The 22,920-nt window shown below is 41.5% G+C and overlaps 1 protein-coding gene and 1 long non-coding RNA gene across 12 annotated transcripts in view; one reads left to right on the top strand and one right to left on the bottom strand.

Moving 5' to 3' along the window:
* Positions 1 to 17,916, top strand: part of LOC307224814 — a 29,546-nt gene extending 11,630 nt beyond the window's left edge. The window contains exon 3 of the long non-coding RNA XR_013842759.1: positions 17,505 to 17,916. This is a non-coding gene — a long non-coding RNA (uncharacterized lncRNA). The remainder of the gene's footprint in view (positions 1 to 17,504) is intronic.
* ANKS1B (ankyrin repeat and sterile alpha motif domain containing 1B) overlaps positions 1 to 22,920 on the bottom strand; it is a 349,603-nt gene that overhangs the window by 149,339 nt on the left and 177,344 nt on the right. For all 11 annotated transcript variants that reach the window (XM_079991880.1, XM_079991876.1, XM_079991885.1 and 8 more), the window contains one exon: positions 7,472 to 7,570. In XM_079991880.1, the coding sequence (XP_079848006.1) occupies positions 7,472 to 7,570 (99 nt within the window). The remainder of the gene's footprint in view (positions 1 to 7,471; positions 7,571 to 22,920) is intronic.

Raw genomic sequence — 22,920 nt, 5'->3', positions numbered from 1 at the left:
CAGAACTTCTTCATTTTTTTGCAGGTCCACCACATATGGTAGAAATTGCCTTCTTTGATTTTACACTTCCAGCAAGCCTTATTTCCTGTTTTGTACATTTTCCCTAGTTTTGCCGGTGTGATGTACCACCTATACATCATTTTTTTCCAAATTTTCTCTGAGTAAGACACATGCTGTGAATTTCATTCCACTAGTCCATAATTTCAACCACTTATCATATTCTATATTGTATCCCAAGTCCATTGCCCATTTTGTCATGACCTCCTTTATTTCTTCATCTTTAGTGTCCCAATCTAATAATATGTTATACATTTTAGATAATAACTTGGATTTACCTTCAATTATTTCTATCTGAAATTTAGATTTTTTCTCGTTTATCCCTACTTTTTTGTCTTCCTTCCATACTGTGTTTATTTGATGGAATTGCAGCCAGCCTGTTAATTTGTCTTTCAACTCCTCATATGTTCTCAATTTCCATCCACTCTCTGATCTTATCAGTAGGTCTTCATATGTCAGTCTTTCTCCTTCCATATTTGCTTTTTTGGTTGTTAAAATATCAATTGGTGATAACCACCAGGGTGTTTTCCATTCCAGAAGTTTTTTATTTTTCTCCCAAACTTCATATAGTGGCCCTCTAATAATATGGTTTGAAAAACCTTTATTTACCTTTTCTTTATTTAGCCACAAATAGGCATGCCAACCGAATCTGTTGTTGAAGCCTTCTAGGTCTAACTGATCAGTGTTTTCCAAATTAATCCAATCTCTGATCCAGCAGAGGCAGGAGGCCTCAAAGTATAATTTCAGATTGGGTACCGAGAATCCCCCTCTTTCTTTCCAATCTGTAAGTAATTTGAATCTAATTCTTGGTCTTTTCCCTTGCCATATAAATTTCGAAACAGTTTTTTGCCAATCTCTAAACATTGAGGAACCTCTAATCACTGGGATGTTTTGGAACAAAAATATCATTCTTGGGAGTATGTTCATTTTTATTGCCGCCATCCTTCCTGCCCACGAAAGTTTTACTCTGTTCCACGTATCTAGATCTTTTTTAATCTCCTTCCATGTTGTGAAATAATTATCCTGAATTAAATTTATGATTTTTGTGGTTAGCCATTGTAATGGTTGTAAGGGGTTACTTGTGCGTAAATTGCCTTCAGTTTAGTCAGTTTGTTTGCTCAACCATGTTCAGGGTTAGAGCTCGCCCTCCGTGACCTGTTAGTCACTTGCAGAATCCGTCAGTGGGCGTTTCTTGAACCTCTTCCAGCATAAAAGCTGTTTGACCCCAAGTCTCCTCCTATGTTCCCTGCGCGGAACGCGTCTGCGCAAGTGAGGGGAAGGCAGGGGCGTGCCAGCACTCTCTCCACTAGATTCGGGTGAAGGGTCTTGGAGCCTTGTCACCAATTCCTCCATCTCCCTCTCATCTCTATTGGTGTTACGCTGAATTCCTTCCCCCCGGCTGGTCCCCTCCCCGGCATCGCCCTGGAGCCCTGCCTTCGCCTCTCGCTCTGCTCGCTCTGATGTCAGTTCCCTGACAGCCATATTCCCAAATATTTTATTTTTTTAGCCACCTTGATTCCATTCTGTATCTCCAGTTTTTCTCTTTCATCTTTTCCCAAATTTTTAGTCAACATTTTTGTCTTAAATTTGTTTAATTTAAAACCGGATAGTTTGCCATATTCTTCTAATATCTCCAAGGCCTTACTAACACTTTTCTGCGGCTCTTCTAGGGATAGAATCAGATCATCTGCGTACGCTTTTAGTTTGTATTCCTTTGTTCCAACTTTGATCCCTCGAATCTCTGCTGTTGCTCTTATTTTGTTTGTAATTACCTCTAATACCATAATGAATAAAAGTGGGAATAGAGGGCATCCCTATCTTGTTCCTTTTTCAATTTTGAGTGAATTTGTTAGATTATTGTTTATAATCAGTTTAGCAGATTGGTTCGAATAAATCGATTTTATTTCTTCCATAAATTCGCCCTCTAGCCCTGCTTTCTCCACACTTTTTAATAAGAACAGCCATGAGACATTGTCGAAAGCCGCCTCTGCATCGATGAAAATCAGCGCCGCAAGTACCTCATTCTTACACTCCAGATATTCAATGATGTTTATGATATGCCTTACATTGTTTTTGAGTAACCTATTTGGGAGGAATCCTGCTTGATCTTTATGTATTAAATTTACTAGGCATTTTTTGAGTCTGTTTGCCATCACCTCTGCGAAGATTTTATAATTGTTGTTTAATAGTGATATAGGTTTATAGTTTTTGATATTTAATTTATCCATGTCCGGTTTAGGGATCATCGTAATGTGGGCCTCTTTCCATGTCTCTGGTATCCTACCTCCTCTTAATATATTGTTCATGATGTCACATAGCACTGGCGTTAGTTGGTTTTCTAATACATTTATAATATTTAGCTGACAGTCCATCCGGTCCCGGGGCTTTCCCTGGTTTCATCTTCCTTATCGCATCCTGGATCTCTTCTGCTTTTATAGGTTTATTTAATTGAGTTCTTTCTTCCTCTGTTATGGTCTTCCCACTGTAGTCCTCTAAATATTCTTCTATCCGGGTTATCTCTTCGTCTTCCTTTTTGTACAATATCTCATAAAATTTGAGGAAATTTTCCTTTATTTCTTTTGGATCGTCTATCAATTGCTCCTCTATTTTTATCTTATTTATAACATTTTGTTTTTGCCTTTTTTGCAGTTGCCAAGCTAATAGTTTACCTGTTTTGTTAGCTGATTCGAAATATTTTTGTTTCATTAACTTAATTTTCCATTCAATTTCTTGACTTGTTAGCATTGAATACTGTGTTTGTAACATTTTTATTATTTGTATGTTTTGTTCATCTTTCGGATTTGTTGTTAATTTTTTCTCACATTCTCTTAGCTGACTAAGGATTTCCTCTTTCTTTTGTTCTCTTACTTTCCTCTTATAGCTATTTTGCTGAATAAGAAACCCTCTTAAGACCGCCTTGCTGGCATCCCAGACTACATCTATACTTGTTTCTTTATTGAGATTCAGACTGAAATAGTCTTTTAAGGTGGCTTTGGCCTTTTCAATAACATCTTCACTCTCCAATAAATATTCATTCATTCTCCATCTGAACCTGCCCTGTGATACACCTTTTATTTCGAAAACTATTGAATTATGATCAGAGAGGGTTCTAGGTTGGATTTTGCACTTTGAAGTTCTTAATGTAAGTTCTCTTGAGACCCAGATTTGATCAATTCTGCCCCAGTTCTTATGTGGCTCTGAAAAGAAGGTGAATTGCTTCTCTATTGGGTGTTTATATCTCCAGATGTCCACTAAATCTAAATTTTCCTCCAGATTGTTAAAGGATCTTGGCAGTTTCCCTTGATTACATTTTTCCTTTTCTGATTGTCTATCTATTTCTGGTGCCGGCACTCCATTGAAATCTCCCAATAATACCGTCTTGTTACACTCTAACTCCAGTAATATTAGTTCCAGTTTCTTAAATAACTCCAATTTATTCCAATTTATAACCTGAATAAGTCTTGTTCTTTTCATAGTTTCTGATTTTGTCAAAACACTCAGCATACTCTGCAGTTCATTCATACGCTCACAAATCTGAGACCAGAAGTAAACTGAATGCTCATAAAAGATCCAGAAATCACAGCATAATCCTTTTAAAAGTTATGACATAGTTGCTTTTCTGGTGTGCCAGGAGTTTTATGATGTCTGTGTGGGGTGAAGAAGGAAGAGGTGGTCATAACTGGCTTGGATTTGTGATTCACTGACACTTTTGCTTGGTGCCTTTTCACGATGTGTCTCTGTACCTTGCCCCCCAAAATTATCAGCATCCTCACAATTCTTAGCCTCCTTCCTTGCCTTTCAAGCTGTCATCCTCCCCCCTCTTTAGCTCATAACTTTATATTCAGCACTTATTTTTCATGAGCACATCTTAGCTTCATGACCTCCACTGCTGTCACTTGATTCCCAGGCTGATGGCTTCTTCCTTTAGGCCTTTTGGTGACTCCATGGCTGCTTGTTTCTTAAGCAGAATTCTCTTACTTGCTACCTCTATAGAAAAGGAAGGATTCTTGACACCAAAACCAAGTATTTTTCGTATGCATTGATGGCATCGCTGCTTCATTATATAATATTATAAGTTTTAAATGTCAAAATCTGTTCAAACCAACTGGGTTTTGCACAACTGTGTTTCAGATTCCCAATGCAGTTCAATATGTCTTGGAACTAATGATGGGTGATAATTCAAAAATCATACTTAGTTTGCCTAGTTATGAATTCAGCATTATGTGCTTGGTGGAAATGTTCTCCATTATTTCAAGATTTTGAAGAATCTAAGGATTTTGTGCATGCGCATCTCAAACATGCATCATGTGAAAATGATATGCATAATATATCACGTGTTACAACAATACTACCTTTTTCTCATTGGCAGTTTTTACATTTCTTTTTATTCTTATTTTTACCATTGTGTGGTGCAGCAGTGCAGTTAGGTAACTGTATGTGCAGTAAGGTGACCCCTCTTTAGATGGTGACATGTCCCAACTCCAGCCCAGTGGTTCGCACAAGGAAATTCCTGAAGGTGAGGCCTGGCGTAGGTATCCCACTGCTATTGTGCACAGATAGTGCTCACTTATCCAGATGCCAGTTCACAGCAGTCCTTAGAAAAGCCATCCTTGAGTGTGGGTTGGACTCCAGAGTATTTCCTGCAGATTCCTTTTGTATAGGTGCAGCCACCATGGCTTTCGACTGGGGCCTTCCCCTGGCTTGCATTAAAGCTCTGGGCCATTGCCAATCATCTGCTTATAGGCACTATGTGTGCACTGGGATCCATGGCCTCACTGCCTCTTGTAGATGATTTCTTGCAGGTACAAGCTGAAAACAGGCGTGGATCTGTAGTCACAGCATAGTGCACTGAGCTTTATTAACTTCATGGGGGCAGCACCTTGGTTTAGAAGACAGAGCACATAACACCTGGATGGGCCAAATGGGCATGCAGTGGAACAATCTAATGCCATGGGTGGCAGCATGGGTGGCAGCACCGGAGCTGCCTGATGACCTTGTTATTCAGCTTATTGAAAATGATCTGGTCAAGAAGAAAGACATAGACCTCATCTGGGCAACAGCTGCAGATCTCAAGGCCTTCATATAGCACACCCAGCTTGTCCATTTTTGGGGTCCAGGTACTTGGAGTGGTGGCAGTGGCAAGGAGCATCAGAACTGGCGCTATCAATCTTGCCTGGAAGAAGGTGAACAGTGCAATGTCCTGCTTGGTATCCTGGTTAGGTGAGTGCATTGTTTGGCATCCTGCTATCACTTACGAAAAAATGGACTTGTATCGATGAAATGGCTTGTACCTATCACCAACAGGCGATGAGGCCAGGCTGATGAACATCTACTGGAGCCTGTGGGGCTGGTTGCAGAAGTGAGCGGTTGGGCAACAAGCTGGCATGGAGGGGCTGACTCATGTGGCAGAAAAAGGCACTTGGTTGGATCCTTAGTCTAAAGCTACGGGGTAGGTAGCTGCCCAACCCACAGATCCAGGATCAAAATTCAGGGAAGCTCAGTAATGGGGTCCAGTGGTTGGGCTCTGACTGAAAGCCCAGACATGGGCCAACAGGCCATAGAACACCCCAGATGACATATTGGCAGGATCATCTTACAGATCTACATCATAGGGGATCCTTAACCACAGGATCGACCCTGATGGAGTTATCAGCCAGCAGTTGGGTTGGCTGATTCAGGATACATACCCAAGGCCTATGCCGAAACCGACCTACATCTGTAATCAATAAAGTTGTGGCCATTTCGATCCCAAGCTGGTGTCACACCATTTTTTGCTGCTTCTACACTTTAAAACCCCTCCACACAGTAACCTCTGGCCTGCTGCGCTTGGGTCTGCAATGTGTCATAACTCCACATTGAGAGATTATAATTAATTTTTTCTCATATTTTGGAAAATTTTTAACAGAATGGATTCCACATTTGCATCCAGCAGTAAGTATCAAAGGCAGAGCAACTTTAACCAACAGGATGTGTATGTAGTTTTTTTAGAAGTATATATGCCCCAAGCTTGTAGTATGTTTGCATTGTTCAGAGCATCTTACAAACCTTTAAAACAAATAAACATAGAGTGAAAGTTTCTTGAAAGAATTGCAGGTCTTCTTGGAAAGGATCTCAAAAATCATTAATGTATTGGAACACTGCCTGGCTGCTTTGAGCTGCCTAAGTGTCAGGGACTGGACTGAAGGGGACGGCTGGGAATCACCCCCTTCTCCTCCTTTGCTTCCCTCGGAGGAGGAGGGGGAGTGAGTAGATTCCCCCTTCTCCAGTAGTTTCAAGAGAAGAGGGAGACAGGGTTGAATTGCAGCAGAACTCAGAGCTGAGATGTCCTTGGAGAGCATAGAAGAGCCACCATACCTGTGTACACATCACTAACTTAGAATTCAAAAGCAAAGGGCCCAAAGACATTTGACTCCTGAGGCCACCCACAGGGCCACAGGCTGTTGCTGGGGAAGGAAGGGAAGGGGCTTAGAGTGAGCAACATCACTATGGAGTTAAGGACTGGATTATTTGCCATGAGAACCATAAATGCAAACTTTCTTGCTTCTGCCTTGATCCTTGATGCTGCCAGGGGAGCATAGAATCACCCACACCTGACACCATGGGAAGTTATTCTAACTTTTGCTGGGCGTTGCAGGTTGGGTGGAGATGGTGGCGAGCTCTGAGCCCCAAAGGTACTGAGCACACATATGCACAGACAGTGAGGTGGGGGAGTTCTAGGCAAAAGTGGAAGCTACTGTGAAAGATGACTTACAGGCTGCCTTTCTGCTGCATCCCTCTCTCTCTTCCCCACCTCCAGCCACTATATAGTCAACGAGAAGCAACAAGACCCAGCACTTTTGTGGATAAACTGGTTGTTGTCACTCATCCCCAGTGCCAGAACGCAGACTCTGTTGTCTGAAAACAGTCATCTTTCTGTTTTAATACCCTGATATGCATGTGGATTGGTTTCCTCCCTTCTCAAGGAGGGAAAACCATGGAATTTACAAGAAGCAGTGATGCCCACCAACTTGGATGACTTTAAAAGATGATTAGAATAACTCATGGATCATAAGGCTATCAATGAACCTACTTGAATATGTTACTGCTGTTTCTCCCGTTATATAGAATGTTATTTTAAAAAGGGCACCGATATGAATCAGACATAGCACAGGTGACAAGGACTAAAAATTATGTTGGCAGATAGCGAGGCCCGGAAGGACAACATTTTTTACTTAAGAATGATGCTATAATATTAATAGTATTAATAGTAATAGTAATAGTAATAGTAATAGTAATAGTAATAGTAATAGTAATAGTAACAGTAACAGTAATAGTAATAGTAATAGTAATAATAATAATAATAATAATAATAATAATAATAATAATAGCCTCTTGCTTATGACATTGGAATGTGGACAGGAAAACAAAAGGGTACCTTTGGAAGGAGCTGAATTGCCTGTAAAATTCTTTGTCTGTGTCCAGAATTAAGTATTCCAATTTCTAAAAGGTCCTGATCCTCCATCACGTTGCTTCCCTAAAACAAACAAGAAAATATAGTGACAGGTATATATTGGCAAATATTTTGGATAGTTTAAAACATCTTATGCTACTGGATTTTAACAAGTACATTGTTAACAACAAATCAAGAATCATGATCATACTTCTTTTCAGGTTCAGAAAATGTAAAAGTTACAGTATCACTACAGGTACTCCATCTGTAGTACTAGCAATTAATTAAATATATTGTTCCATGCCACCCCAATCTCCAAGAGGTGCGAGATTCCGGGGTATCATGTGCTTTCCCAGGATTCATGTTTCCTTTTTGAATGAGGCACAGCAGAAATTGTGGTGTTTTTATTATATATGTTTCATTTACACATTAATACAACCTGAGCCTACAATAGAGGGGTTCACAGCATTAATACCCCAAAAGGGTCTTGTTTCTACTATAGCCGTAGCCTTGTATTCAAACAGAAGTCAAACATTGCTTTGACTCTCTCTCCAGCTTGCTGCTTTTTCCTGTGGCCCCTATTATTGCAACGTTCAACTCTAAACTCTGGCTATATCCTTCTAACTAGCTGTCTCACACAGAGCCCCTTTCCTTTGTTCCCCTTAATGGCCCATCACCCAGGCAATCACGTCATCAGGAAGCTAGTCTGGTTCATATTTTAAGGATCAGGCAATTAGAGGTGACGGTACTATGCACCAGTGAGTACCAATCAACACCAAAAAGCACTGCATGGGCATGTTCCCATCATTATCACTGTATGAAGATGACATTGTGTGGCTGTTGCACAAAGAGCTGCATGCATGAGCAGCACGGAGTCCACACTAAACTGCTGTTTAGAAGTGCTCCTTTAAAAAGAACGCATCTGTGTACTCTTCAAGGAATCCAGTGTTGGTTCTCCTTTGTGTTTCTTTTCCTGCTTTCAAAAATTTTATTTGCTGGATTTTATTGCAAGATTTTGGGAAAGGGTCTAAGTGGGAGGAACCATATAGATGGGTTGTAGGCAAAGCTAGTCCTACTCAGAGCAGACCCACTGAAATTGATAGACATGACTAACTTAGAGCAGAGCCATTAAAATGAATGTATCTAAGTTAGTCATGTCTATCACTTTCAATTGGAAAAACTAAGTTGGATGCAACCCATGTGATTTAATTGTTAATACTTTGTAAAAATAAACATAACTTAGAGCACACTACTGCCACAGTAGCTAAAACAACTCTATTTCAGAAGCAGATAGAAACAAAGTCAGACAGAATGGCAAGCAGGTGGATCTGGAGTAAGGTGAATACCGGCTTGTTCATCATTCAACTGGCAATATCAAGTGATGACTCATGGGTGCCAAACACTCAAATCATGTACCCCAGGCAGAGCTTTTCTCTCACCTCAAATGCAGCTCTTTTTCAAAGGGTAGTTCATGCATTCTACTATGAGTGAGACTCTGATGAAACTAAGACTGATCCAAATGTTCCAACCCACCAAATGTTCCAACCCACCAAATTTCTCAGCATTTAAGGGTTCAGAGGGGAAGCTCTCACAAAGATCAGGAAGGGAGAGCACATATTTGGCTGGGTGAGGTGACAGCAGTACTATTCCTCCCCTCATATAATGTCCTGGGAATGACACCCAATCTCCAAAGTGTGCGAGAACAGTGGTGCTGGCAGGGGATGAGCCGAGCCATTGCAGTGCTTGTCAGGAACCAGGGTTAGGAGTATCTCAGCAATAAATAAATAAATAAAAACCAGTGTCAGTAAAGTTGACACCAAAACAGCGCATGTCTAGTGATCCTAGCAACTCTAGTAGGTCTTGCCCCAATGAGGCACTGAAGGTCCCTGTATTCCCACCTCCCTCTAAGGCTCCTCCTCTCCAGGGTTTTTCCCAAGCAGTCACAAACTGTTTTTTGCACACAACCAATCTCTGCTCAGTTCTTTTCATTTATCTGCATGTTATGGGATACTGGGCTTGGGGAGGAGCTGGATGCAGCAGGAGTGGGAAACTCCCTGGATTCTTCAACAGCCTGCCTCATCTCTGTATCCTGCCCCCCCCCCCCTGCCTCTGAGTCTGGACAACTCTCTGCCACAGTTCACTAAACCCTGTTCCCTCTTCAGCTTCTTACACCTCCTTTCCAGCAGTGGAGGTAGGGTCTCGGGCACCTTGGGTGGCGTGCCCAGGGGCGGGGCAAACAGCCCACATGAGTGGGGCGCAGTGCCCATAGGGGCACAGGGCCCATAGGGACGGCACAGGGTGTGCAGCATCCCGTGCCATCCCTATGGGTGCCACGGCACGCCCCATCCCTATGGAGGTCGCATGCCCCGTGCAGTCCCTATGGGCGCTGCGGCGCACCCTGTCCCTATGGATGCCCCACGCCCCATGCCGTACCATCCCTATGGGCGCTGCAGTGCACCCTGTCCTTATGGACACTGCATGCCCCGCCCCATGCTGTCCTGTCTCTATGGGCGCCACGCACCACAGGGTGCCCGGGACCCATAGGTACAGCACAGGGCGCCCATACGGGACAAGACGAGGCACATGGCGCCCATAGGGCCTCAGCCGCCTTACAGCTGGGGGGGGGGGAGCAGCGGGCAGACAGTGTGGAGCCTGCAGACGGCGAGAAGCATGGCTCATTCACACTGCAGGCCCCGCGGTGACGAGTGCTGCCTGCCATTTTGTTACCCCCCGTCAGGGTGACACCCGGGGTGGGTTGCACGCCCTGCACCCCCCTTCATACTCCCCTGCTCCTCTCCCTAGTCCTCTCCCTCTGCCCATTCTACATCTCCCCCTCCCTTGGGGGTTCTTCAGTTGGCGCCTCCCACCACTCCTCTGCATCCAGCCAGTCCATGGCATTGCTTTAAAGAGGCAGAAAAAAGTGTTAATGGAAGAAGCCACCTTGTAATTTAAACTTGGCACTTTAAAGTAGTACTGCCACCATTGACCCAAATGTCATCTGATCTTTTCTTCACTCTCTGAATTTCCCACCCACACCTTTGCTGGGAAGAAAGGTCTGATGGAGAAGTGGGAGGCAACCTTCGTGCAGCTCTAGATGAAACACAAAGAGATTTACATACGTACATGTGTGAATCATTCACCAGTTACCTGAATTGTAGCACAGTACCACTATTCACTAAATGAAGAGCCCTACTATTATTAGCTTATGTACGGGTGATACATACATGGCTGCAAGCTAATAGTCATAGATTAAAACATACTAAAGAAAAAACATATCCTATTTTACATTTGGGGCTCTTACAGCAACTTTCCATGCTTTATGTAAAGCATTTTTTTCTTATTTTCTATCTATTCTTTGTGTAACCTTCAATATGCAGGAAAGTGGGCTGAAAATTGAGCAAGCAAACAAATTTGTGAGGAGGTGGAGAGAAAGTTAAAGCTATTCCATTAACCTACTGGGACAATCTGTCATTTAGTCCTTGCCCTCCCAGAACACTGCTCATCAGCAACTACCCATTATGTGGTCATGTGAATATCTGCATATTTCCCCCCAAAAGCAGATTGTTTGGTGGGGAGTAAGCAAAGTAACTCCAAAGGCTGAAGACAGAAATGAGACATCTGAATTGCTTATGAAACTGAAGGCCCATAAGAAGTAGACTACTTTTGATATTTGGCATAATCATTGCTCCTTAATTTTGCCAACAACATTACTCCCAGAAAAGATACCCATTGTAATTAAGGATCTAGAACAGGAAGCCTGAAGCAATTAAATAGTGCATAGGCATCACTTTCTGAAAATGAGCAAAGATTTGATGAGCAATAAGTGAGAGTGCAAATGCAAGTTAAAGCCTGATCTCTCTGTGTGAAATCTGCAGCATCTCATGGGCCTCAGGAAAGACAACAGTCTCCCCACCCCCCCATCCCCCCCACCCCAAAAGAATGTTAGAGAATAATGTGCACTGCTCAGCAGAAAACTCCAAATACCATTTAAAAAAGAGCATGACTTCGATTATAGCTGTATTAAAACCCTTGGAGCTGCATTGTCAGCACAGAGCTAGGGTGGGATGGGAAATAGGAAGAAATGAAGGTACTTTCTATTGATTGGGAAAGTCTGATTTTGTTGATCTCATAGAAATGCAGAGTTTGAAAGGGACCACAAGGGTCATCTAGTGCAACCCCCTGCAATGCAGGAATCTTTCTGCCCATTGTGGGGCTCGAACCCATGATCCTGAAATTAAGAGTCTCATGCTGAGCTATCCCAAGGAGTCCCTACTTTCTCATTTGAACCAGAAGTAGCAGCAAGGCTACAGGGCTACAATGTCTGTAAAAATAGAAATGGCTACACATCAGAGCCAACTCAGAATGACACTTTTCATTCATGTCCTTGCAAAGGAAGCACAAGGATATAATGTAAATTTATTTTGGTTTTCCAAGATTTCATTTAAAGAAATATTTAATTCATATTTTTGTAAATATAGTTTTAAAAAGGCAAAAAGTATGGGTGGGGGAAAGGAACTAAGGGTAGAAATCTAAAGCTAAATAAAAGGGTGGAATAACAAAAGGAACATAGGGCTAGGGAAAAGCCCTTCAGATATTTGAAGATGGGTATCATATGTACTCACAGCCTCATCTTATCCAGGCTAAACCCAACTCCTTCAGCCATTCCTCATAAGGCATGGTTTCCAGACCCTTGATCACTGTGGCCACACTCTTCTGCACATGTTCCAGCTTATCAATATCCTTCTTAGTGGTGCCCAGAACTAGATACAGTACTCCAGGTGGGATATGACCAAGGCAGAATAGATTGGTACTATCAATTCCCTTGATCAGGACACTATACTTCTGTTGATGCAGCCTTGAATAGCATTACCCCCCCTTTTTTTTTTGCTAATGTATTACACGGTTGATTCATGTTAAGCTTGTGGTTTACTAAGACCCCCAGTTCCTTTTCACATGTACTACTCGCAATCCAGGCGTCTCTCACCTTATATTTCCACAGCTCGTTATTCATGCCTAAGTATAGAACCTGACATTTGTTCCCATTTTGTTTGTTCTCAGATCTGGCAAGGTCATCTTGATTCCTGATTCTGTCTTCTGCAGCATTAGCTATCCCTCACAGTTTGGTGTCATCTGCAAATTTGATAAACTCCCTCTCAATTCCTTTATTCAAGTTGTTTATAAAGACATTTAATAACAATGGGCCCAGAACAGAACCCTATGACACTCCACTTGTCCCTTTTTTCTAGGGTAATGAGGAGCCATTAGTGAGCACTCTTTGGGTTCAGTCAGTCAACCATCTAATAATCCACACAACAGTTACCTCATCCAGCCCACATTCTACCAGCTTCTCCACAAGAAGATCATGGAGGAATTTGTCAAAAGCCTTACTGATAACAAGAAACCCTATGTCCACAGCATTCCCCTGATCCCCCAAGCTTGAAACAGTATATATAAAAAAAGAAATGAAATTTGTCTGGCATGACTTGCTTTTGAGAAACCCATGCTGGGTCTTAGTAATCACAACATTGTTTTCTAAGTGCTTACAGCAGCAGCGGAGCAAGCCAAATGGGAGCCTGGGGTGGCACGTGTGCCCTGCGCCCAGGGGTGGGGCCAGCTGCCCGTGGGCCGGGGTGAGCCAGGGCAGGATGCTCCATGGGGCCTCCAAGGAGTCTGCCTGCCTCCTCTTATTCAGCCGCCCTACAGCTGAGGGGGAGGTGGCGGGCAGACCATTTGGGGCAGGCCCCACAATGAGTTTCGACTAGCATTTTGTCACCCCTCAGTGGTGACACCCGGGGCAACCCGCCCCCACCGCCCCCCCCCCCTTCCTCCATCTCTGGCTCACAGACTGACCATTTGCTGGTCTTTAAACAGTACAGCAGCACTGTAGGACAAAACCAGGAAAAAGCAGCTCTTATGTGCTAGTAAAATGTTTAAAAGCCAACTCACCCCGCTTGACATATTAAGTCATGAAATAGCACGATATGTTTAATGGTTGGAAAACTGTGTATTATTTATGATCACACTGTAAAGTAAATTAGCAACATATCTTATTCAGTAATAGAAAACATATTTCTTTATCAGTGTGTTAAGCCATGTAGGGCTGTTCCAGCACTGAATCTTTATAGGTTCTGTTTTTCACAATGAAAGATGCTGTTTCTCTGAAAAGTAGCACTTCGCTAGGGAGAGAAAAAACCCATTTTACTGCAATATTGTGACCTTTGTCTCACCTCTCTTTCACCCCAAGTGAAGAGGGAGGTACTGCACTGCACATCATCTCCTTTAAAGTGGCCATTATCACTCTGAAAGAAGCAATTTGCAGTGTGAACATCTTTGGGCAAATATTTTACTAAGTGCGGTTGAGGTACCATGCTATGTATCACACCACTATGGCCCACCTTCTTTAAAGGAGGCAACCCAGAGCAATTCAATCCTTGGAGGTGATCTGCATGCAACACACAGCATAATCCCTCCCCTCTTTTGGAAAGCACTGCAGACTGTCATCATTCATACAGCCATCCCAGTTTCTGATTTGATTCCAAAATGTCTCGCTTTTCCTTAGGATGTCTCTATTTTCAATGGATAAATATTCAAGGGTATGGAGTTGTCTAACACCTGCGCCATCTGAAGGCAATCCCGTATAGGGAAGTTTTTTAAAATGTTTAATGTTTAATTGTGTTTTTATACATGTTGGAAGCTGCCCAGAGCGGCTGGGGCAACCCAGTAAGATGTGTGGGGTATAAATAGTAAAATTATCATTATGGAATGGGATGTCCCTATTTTCATCAGAGAAATGTTGGAAGGTATGTTCACATGTCTGCTGAAAGATCTCCAAAATGGAGGCCTTCTTTTCAAATGGTGACCCCCCCCCAAAAAAAAAAAGTGAAAAGGAGATCCTACACTATGCAGAGTATCCATTCTAGGCCTGGAATAAGGTCCTTGTAATTTTGTTCATAAAGGCAAAAAAGAAATGAAAAAATATTTACTAGATTATTAAGAAAAGGAAAGGAAAATGTGTTTTTCAGCTCTTCTTTCAATTGACTCTTTTTAATGTAGATTAGTCAGGCAATATATCAAATACATCCATTGTACATTAAAATTAGCAAATGGCCAGAAATGTTCATGTTTCACTGTGATTGCAAGAGCACTGCTCTAATGCTTTTCTATTAATGTTATTATTAAATGAAAACCTTGTGCTTTGCTTTAACATTTGGATGATTTCTCTAAACCAGGCATATGCAAACTCGCCCCTCCAGATGTTTTGGGACTACAATTCCCATCATCCCTGACCACTGGTCCTCTTAGCTAGAGATCATGGGAGTTGTTGTCCCAAAATATCTGGAGGGCCGAGTTTGCCTATGCCTGATCTAAACCCTAATGTTAGTGTAGAAGAAATTATTTGACCAGACGCATGGATGTACCTTCTCAGCTGTGTGCCCAGTGTGATGGCCCCATTCACGCTACCCTAAATCTGCCTCTGCTGGCACTCCTGCCAGTATGCCCATGCAGTGCCAACATCCCTGTTTCCATTGTCAATAAGTCAGTCACCAACCATGACCAATATAAAATGTTTCTATCACAGCTAGCTATGATAAAAAAGTAACTTTAATAACTAGCACTGAGGGTTTTCTCCCCCCCCCCCCCGCTCCGCCGCAGCTCACCAGCTATTCTTTTGCATCGTATCTGAAAGCAGGGGCTGTCTTTGTTTCTGTCTGTCTTGAGAGACAATGGAGTGTGCCTCCAGGGATGGAGAATCACAGCACCTGCTGAGCCTGCGAAGACCAGTGACTTGTCACTGCTGCCTCCCACATTGTTTTTGCTGTGTTAGCAGCACCAAAATGACCTCTATGGGGTGCCAGCCTGGGCAGTGTGTATAGAGGTCCTGGGCTGCCCAGACAATGAGTCTCTCCTCTCAGCGTTGCTGGTGTGGTCCAAAGGAAAGCAGAGCAATATAGTTTTGGCACCAGTTTGACTGCAGGAGTTAGTGGCAGGAGGCGGACAAAAATACATGGGGTAAAATGCTTTAAATAAACAAATAAGCTGATTTATTAAAACCATTTTCTATGTGACATGTTGTGCCCTCATTATAGTATTTGGGATGTGCTATCCAGGAACGACAGCTCATTAATCCAGTGTATATAGTTCAGTAAAATATTAAAAACTGGTTTCTTGCTTGTCATTTTTCTTACTTTGAAAATGACTTAATTTATCTAATTCCTCCCATTTGGCTCAATCTAGTGTTATAACCCATTGGACCAAACTGTTCTATGTCACTTTCTCCTTCAAGCCCTTCAAACCCAACAAGACACCTTGGTCCAAAGGTGCAAAACCTCGAATTAATTATGAAATTTTGTTACACTAACAAGACGATGCAATCTGTGCCACTACACTGGTGCCTGAACCCAGCAAGGTTATGGATAAATTTACACTGAAATGCTGGAATTTTTTCATGAGGATTTTTTTAAATACAAAATTTGCAAATTGCTGCAAAAATGGGAACTGAATTGAAGATTGGAAAAAAGAGAAACCAAGATAACTGAAATTGAAATATATTTCCATCCCTATTAACAGTATTAAAAATATTAGAGATATTAAAATGCCAGGCATTATAGAACTGCATGGAAGACATCACATTTTCTTATCAGAACACAACAGCACAAATTATGCTAAAGAAGATGACTACAGAATGGAAGTCTTGTGTGCTCTGAGAAATATCCCACTATTTGTCTATAGGCAGTTGGTTTATTCCATTCATTCTTTAGTTATACCAGGATACTAGCCAGATACTTGAATCTTAAAAAACAGACTGCAGGAAATGTCAAGTAAAGTGTTTCCTAATACTTATTTTAATAATCTATGTAGAAATGTTACATTCCTGGGATCCCCAATGCTTACTGGAAACAATTTCAACTGCCTGATTCTTCTCCCACCCTTAAAAAAATACAAGAGCAATTGATTAAAGGTTGCCATTTTTCTTTTCTTTTTTAAAAAATGCCCCAGCAATTTATTTCACACAGGAAGAGGGCTGTGTTTTGTTTCTCCTTTCCTATTCAGCAGCTGGGGGGCTCACTTAGCTGGCTCACTCCTGTTACTGTGGTAACAAGACGACTGCTGTGATGCGATCTCATGTGCTTCATGCGTAAGAGGTTCTCAACCTTTGTCACAGCAAGGATCCCTAAAGCAATAGGGCTTTTTGTTTTTTAAAAAAATAATTGATTACAAATATTAAAATACAGTATTTTATCTTACAGTACTAAGAAATGTATTAGTACAGAATATATAAAGTAGCCACCACACAAACTCATTCACATATGTTCCAAGTTCATTTAAAACACACACCCAGTTTCTAAAATAGGTCAACATATGAATTTGTTTCCTACTTCTTTAGGGCTAAACTGCATGCTATATACTGGGAGCATCATCACTGATTTCCTGACTATTTTCCTTTTTACTAAACACAGCCACTGGGTGGGGACAGCTAATTTGACTAGGAATATGATGCAGAGATGTTGTTGTTTACCCTTTCCTCTGTACTATTTTGCCAAGCTTAATCATGTAAACACACACATTTACTCCATGGATTGAGGAAATGCAGGTATGATACATGTGGAATAACAGTTTAGAGCAAGAAGATGGTGTGCCTAGAAAGAACTAAACTTCCCCATTCCCTTCCTTCCCCCATCACTTTTTAATCAGATTAGCACACACATTCCACCAGTAGCATTTAGTTTTTAAAAAGGTAAGATCATTCACAGATCTCCTGGCATGATGTGTGGTTTAATGTTTTGGGACTCACTGTAGGCGGTGTACTCATCACAGCAGGTTCAAGATTATTCGCCTCCAACGATAAGCAAGCAAAGTGCACCAGGCCATATATCATCTAGAACAGCTCCACTGGGTGGGAAATTTACAGTAGTAGAAATTAAAGATTTCTCCCATGGCTTTGTATGACATACCATAAGTCTTTAAAAATAAATCAAACCTGTTCTTTCTAATTATGTACCATCCTAATTTAATCCAGGACCTGAACTGTTGAGAAAATGGAATAAGACACTTGTGCTGCTAGACATCTTGACCTGCTATTCCACAATTCAACTAAATTATCAATGAAACAAGCTGCCATCAAGGTCAATGATTTTATTTGTTTAGATAGCATGACTCATGCTGAGGACTCAGGGCAACTAGTAAATTAGACTGTTCAGAAACTGGGGGATATATAGCAGCAAAGCTGTGAGAGAGGATGCCTAGAATCATGTTCCACAAGTCAACAAGACTAACATCAGAACAGCAACCAAAAAAAGGGAGATGCACCAAAAAACCAGGCTGAATGTTGCCGGCAAAAATAATAAGATGCTATGGTTATAATCCCCTCCCCCAGATGCATTTCACTGATTCAGGGGAATCTATAAAACTCTTGACAAATACATGAAATAATTGCATAAGATAAAAATAACACAGTATGAAACTGCCAAAAAATAAAATGTTACTCCACATAATAACCCTAAAAAGAATTTTGAAGGGCAAGAAGGACAAACAGCTACACAATAATAATATATGGTACTTGAAAATTTTAAAAAAGGTCTGCATAATATATTTATCAGTAAATAATACTAACACAGAGATTGCATTTAATAAGCCAGTTTAAAACATACCACCAATGGTAACAAACTTATCAGTATTAAGGGTCATGCTTTTAAAATCAGAACTGTACAGCACAGGCAAAGTAAAACAAGGTCATCATCATAGCAACTATCAGAGCTGGCAGAAAAATCCCCCAGTATAAAAGAATTCTGCAAATAATTTTGAAATTCAGTGGATTCCATTAATCTTGGTTGGCAGACTATTTTAACTGATTAACTTCCATCTCACAAGAATCAGAGGAAGGAATTCCTACAGAAGGTAATGATATAATAATGACAAAGATACCATACTGAAATCCCGAACAAGGAAATGCTTGCCTCTCTAGGGGAACACATTTTCTACCACATTTTACATTTTCTGCCAGCAATTATCTGGGTTACAGTCAACAGTGCTTGGAACAGTCAGCCTTGGCATTAATGCTGAAATCCCTGAGAGCATTGTACCACAGCACCAACTTCAAAATCAGCATGAAAAGCCTAGCTAGAGACACAGCAGGCCTCCCCAGGTCTTACATCTACGAGGAATTTGTATTCTGAGTCAGATGAAGAGTTGCCAACTGACAAGAAAATATGGCTTGGCGTTCTTTTGTTCCTCTAACAGCAGCTTTATCTGCAGAAATTGTCAGGAGAAACTTAGCATAGAGAAAAGCATCATCACTAGTCAATGACTTTAGATCAAGTTGTTGTTCCAAGCAAAAAATGAAAGGATGCTTAAAATGTTAGGAAACTTGGACTTAGCAACTGGCCATCCTTGCCCAATGTTTCCATGCCAGTGTTCCCACGAATATCACAATCCTCATTTGACAGTGCCCTTGAACCATCTGTGCAACCACAAGAAGATTTCAGTGTGATATGCCTAGGACTGGCATGAAAATCTCATTAAGAAATAAATGCGAATAACTGATGTTTTATTTACTGCTGACCTCACAATAAATAACACAAAATATTATGGGAGGAAGAAAGTAAATCTAACCACCACTATATCTCTAGGTAGCTACTGGACACATCTTCATTGGTGCTGTAAGATTACAAACTAGTAAAACCCTAAAGAAAGGCTCCCTCAAAGTGTGATATATAAGGCATCAAAGTTCTCACAAGAGACAATGTATTACTAAAAATTAAAACATTTACTAGTTCTAAGACTGCCATTTATTATCACAATGATTCATTGGAGGTTTGTCCTGATGAAGCCCAATGCAAGGAAAAGTGTTGGTTAAGAGCATCACATGGTTCATTTTTTCCACTACCATGAGGCTGAGGCTGTCCACATACTCTACATTTAAGGTCTTGAGATCAGGGATGAATATATAACTTCCACATATCTGTGATGGTTAAGGAGGAGACATAACTCACTAGCGATCTTAAGATTGGTCTTTTTGGTACAGAGGTCTATCTGATATGTGGGAGATATGGCAATCCAGTTTTACAGCCTAGCTATTTAATTATAAGAGATCACTTGAATTATAAGCTAGCTCTGCTAGCTTATCACAAAATAAGTTGAATAATACATGCTGAAAATATTTTCCTGCTTAATCTGCTATTTAAAAAATTGTAATATCACATGTGGGACGCAGGTGGCGCTGTGGGTTAAACCACAGAGCCTAGGACTTGCCGATCAGAAGGTTGGCGGTTTGAATCCCCGCGACGGGGTGAGCTCCCGTTGCTCGGTCCCTGCTCCTGCCAACCTAGCAGTTCGAAAGCACATCAAAGTGCAAGTAGATAAATAGGTACTGCTCTAGCGGGAAGGTAAACGGCGTTTCCGTGTGCTGCTCTGGTTCGCCAGAAGCAGCTTAGTCATGCTGGCCACATGACCCGGAAGCTGTACGCCGGCTCCCTCGGCCAATAAAGCGAGATGAGAGCTGCAACCCCAGAGTCGGTCACAACTGGACCTAATGGTCAGGGGTCCCTTTACCTTTAATATCACATGCACACCTGCAGCAGGGGCTGTTGCCCCCACCCCAGTTGAACCACAAACTCCTGATTTATATATTTCATTTTCAAAATTAGCAAATTTCTAGCATTTGTCGAATCTGAGATATGAGGCAAAATGTACAAGCACTATTTTTCTCATTTGTTCTGTGAAAAACTAGCCTGCTCTCACCTTTCAGTGTTTCAGCCAAGGAATGAAGTCATCGCAATGACTGACATTTAGGAAATCCAATGTAGTCAGTTAGACAAAGAGAAGGTTAGAGTAAAGCACCTATTATCTAGATTCTTGGGTTGCTTTTAAGTCTTTCCCTGCTGTCTCCCTGGGTGAAGAAATTGCTGCCCCATAGCAAAACAACAACTAGGCACCCATAATTTGAGTGTACCTGTGATTAGGGAGTAGTGTATCAACTCAAAAACAAAAGATGGAAGCAAAGACAAGAACTCATATTTCATACAAAAAAATGTTATTTCCTTCCGAATTTGTAAATATTTTTCTTAAAAAACACTGTAAATGACAATACAAATAAAGTCAATCATTATTTTAAGTATATTGCAGAGGGCAGGACTGTGACTGTGAGTGTGTGGGTTACACCAGCCCTGTAAAATCACCCAGTGTTGCTAGCTATGCTTATTTATGCATTTGCCATTCTCTGGGAAATATTTCTGCGGAATATCTACCTAACCTGCCTCGTATGGGTTCAATGAGGAGGAGGAGGAGGAGAGCCATGTATGTCACCTTGAACTCCTTGGATAAAAGTGGATAGAAATTAACTAATTAATTAATTATAATATATTTATTTAATTATAATATATTTATTGCCCTTATTCTCTGCTTATAGTTTTCCTGTTTAGCTTCCGTGGGACTTGTGAGACCCTAATTTCTTCTTATGTTCTTATGCTCTTAAGGATCTCACATGTCAAAGGAAGAATCTATTCCTTAACACGTCCGTCCAAAGCAGATGATTAATTTGTGTCCCACATGTTATTAATCTCTGTCCCTCATGTTATTACAGACTAATTAAGTTTGTTCATACTTGTTAATTATTCTGGAAAATGTATTAGGAGGTTTCAAAAGTGATTTAATTAAGTCTAATACTCAAAAAAAAGGCAGAAACCGAGAACGTTATTAGTTGGTGGAGTCATGTCACTTTCTTAATTTCCCTCCCTGCCCTTTAGTCTCTCTTTGGTGAAAGAGCCCCAGCAGAGATTTAAAATCACAAAATATGCAGCAATGCAAACATGGAAAAATAGGCTGTTAAAACTTTAAAATACCCCCTTCTAAGCTTCTTCCGAAGCTCCCCTCGTTCCTTAGCACAGAGAGAGACTAGTAGGTTAAAATGGTTTACTTATAAACTCTTCAAAGGTCAGATTTATGTCCTTTCCCATAAAACAGCAAAAAAAAAAAAAAAAAGACAGGCAGCAAAACCTAGATTCATTTCAAAGTGGTAAATGCTTCTAAATTATTTGTATTGAAACACAAAGATGACTTGCGAAAGCAATGTGGTCCAATCTTGGTGCATCTGGCTTAGATAGCCTTACTGGTTGGGTCCACATGGTAGAAGGAGAAGGAGAGAACAAAGAGTTTGGTAGCCCTTCCTCTCAAGGTGAGGGTGTGTGACCTAGCTAAGCCTGGCAGGACAGCTTACTCTATGGTCTTAACCCCTTCATGCATTAATTAGAGTGAAACATGTTGGTTTTTAAGAGGCTGGATATGTTGCCTCCTCACACAAACACCTTATTCTACATTGTCACTCATTGAGAAGCACCTTGAGGCTTTGAGGGATGGAGTGGTATGGGATGGGTGTGATCCTCTGACAGCAAAGTATATGCAGGGGAGGGGGCAAATAGGGATTGCTTTAGTTCAGGGCTACAGAGAACCCATGTGGTCCTCTGCTCCTTCTCTTTCTCACCAGCACCATGCAGTTCAGCCTTCTGCTGCCCTCCTTCTGCAACTGCCATTGCTGCTGAGCAGAGCACTGGTTTGTTCAAACAGCCATCCCAGTATTGTGTGGTGTGCAAAGGAAAGCCAGTTAGCTGGGTTGTATGTCAAGCAGATACACTGCCATGTCTCCCTTTCCCACTCTGGCAAATATGCACATGCAACAATACTTTTTCAGAAGTGGAGCATGGGGTGATTTCCAGTTCTAGACATCTTTTCCTGCTTTTGCTCCTTTCTTAATTCATTCTTGCTACTACAGCAAATAGTGGCAGCACTCCTATGCCCCCACAATGGATCTTTATTTGGTTGATATATAGCATTCTCCCAGGGGCATTTTTTAGGAGAAAAATGGTTGCCCCTCTGCAGCAGGTGGCATCATATGGCCACCTGAAGAAAATATAGTGAAAGTGAGCACCGTATTTTTCTGTGTATAACAAGTCCCTGTGTATTTTTGGGAGATTGGGGGGAGATTTTTGGGGGGAGATTGCCCAGAGTTATTGAGCATGTTCTGAGGGGGGATGGCTGATAATCACCCACCCACCTGGCCTACGCTGCTACTAGCACACGGCCCCAAAGCCACCTATTGTCTGTCCCCAACCCTGCAGAAACTGCCAATCGCCCACCCAATTGCCGCAACAACAGCAAATCAACACCAGCTCTTGCCGCAGCAACCAATAACACGCCCAATCACTGCTGACAATCTCCAGCTCGTGGCAGCAACCAATCCCACGTCCCCCCTATACACTATCCGTGTATAAGATGACCCCCAATTTTAAACACAATTTTAAAATAAAAAAACCTTGTCTTATACACAGAAATGTATGGTAAATGGTAAGGCTTACATTAATATTGCTCTTCTTCTCATGCAGTGATTTACAGTAGATATGTGTGCAAACAGTCCTAAATTTATCCATGTATCCTTTCCTTAA

The sequence above is a fragment of the Podarcis cretensis genome, assembly GCF_951804945.1.
Source record: "Podarcis cretensis genome assembly, chromosome: 10".
In the NCBI taxonomy this organism is placed as follows: Eukaryota; Metazoa; Chordata; class Lepidosauria; order Squamata; family Lacertidae; genus Podarcis; species Podarcis cretensis.
This window is presented reverse-complemented; position numbering and strand designations above follow the sequence as displayed.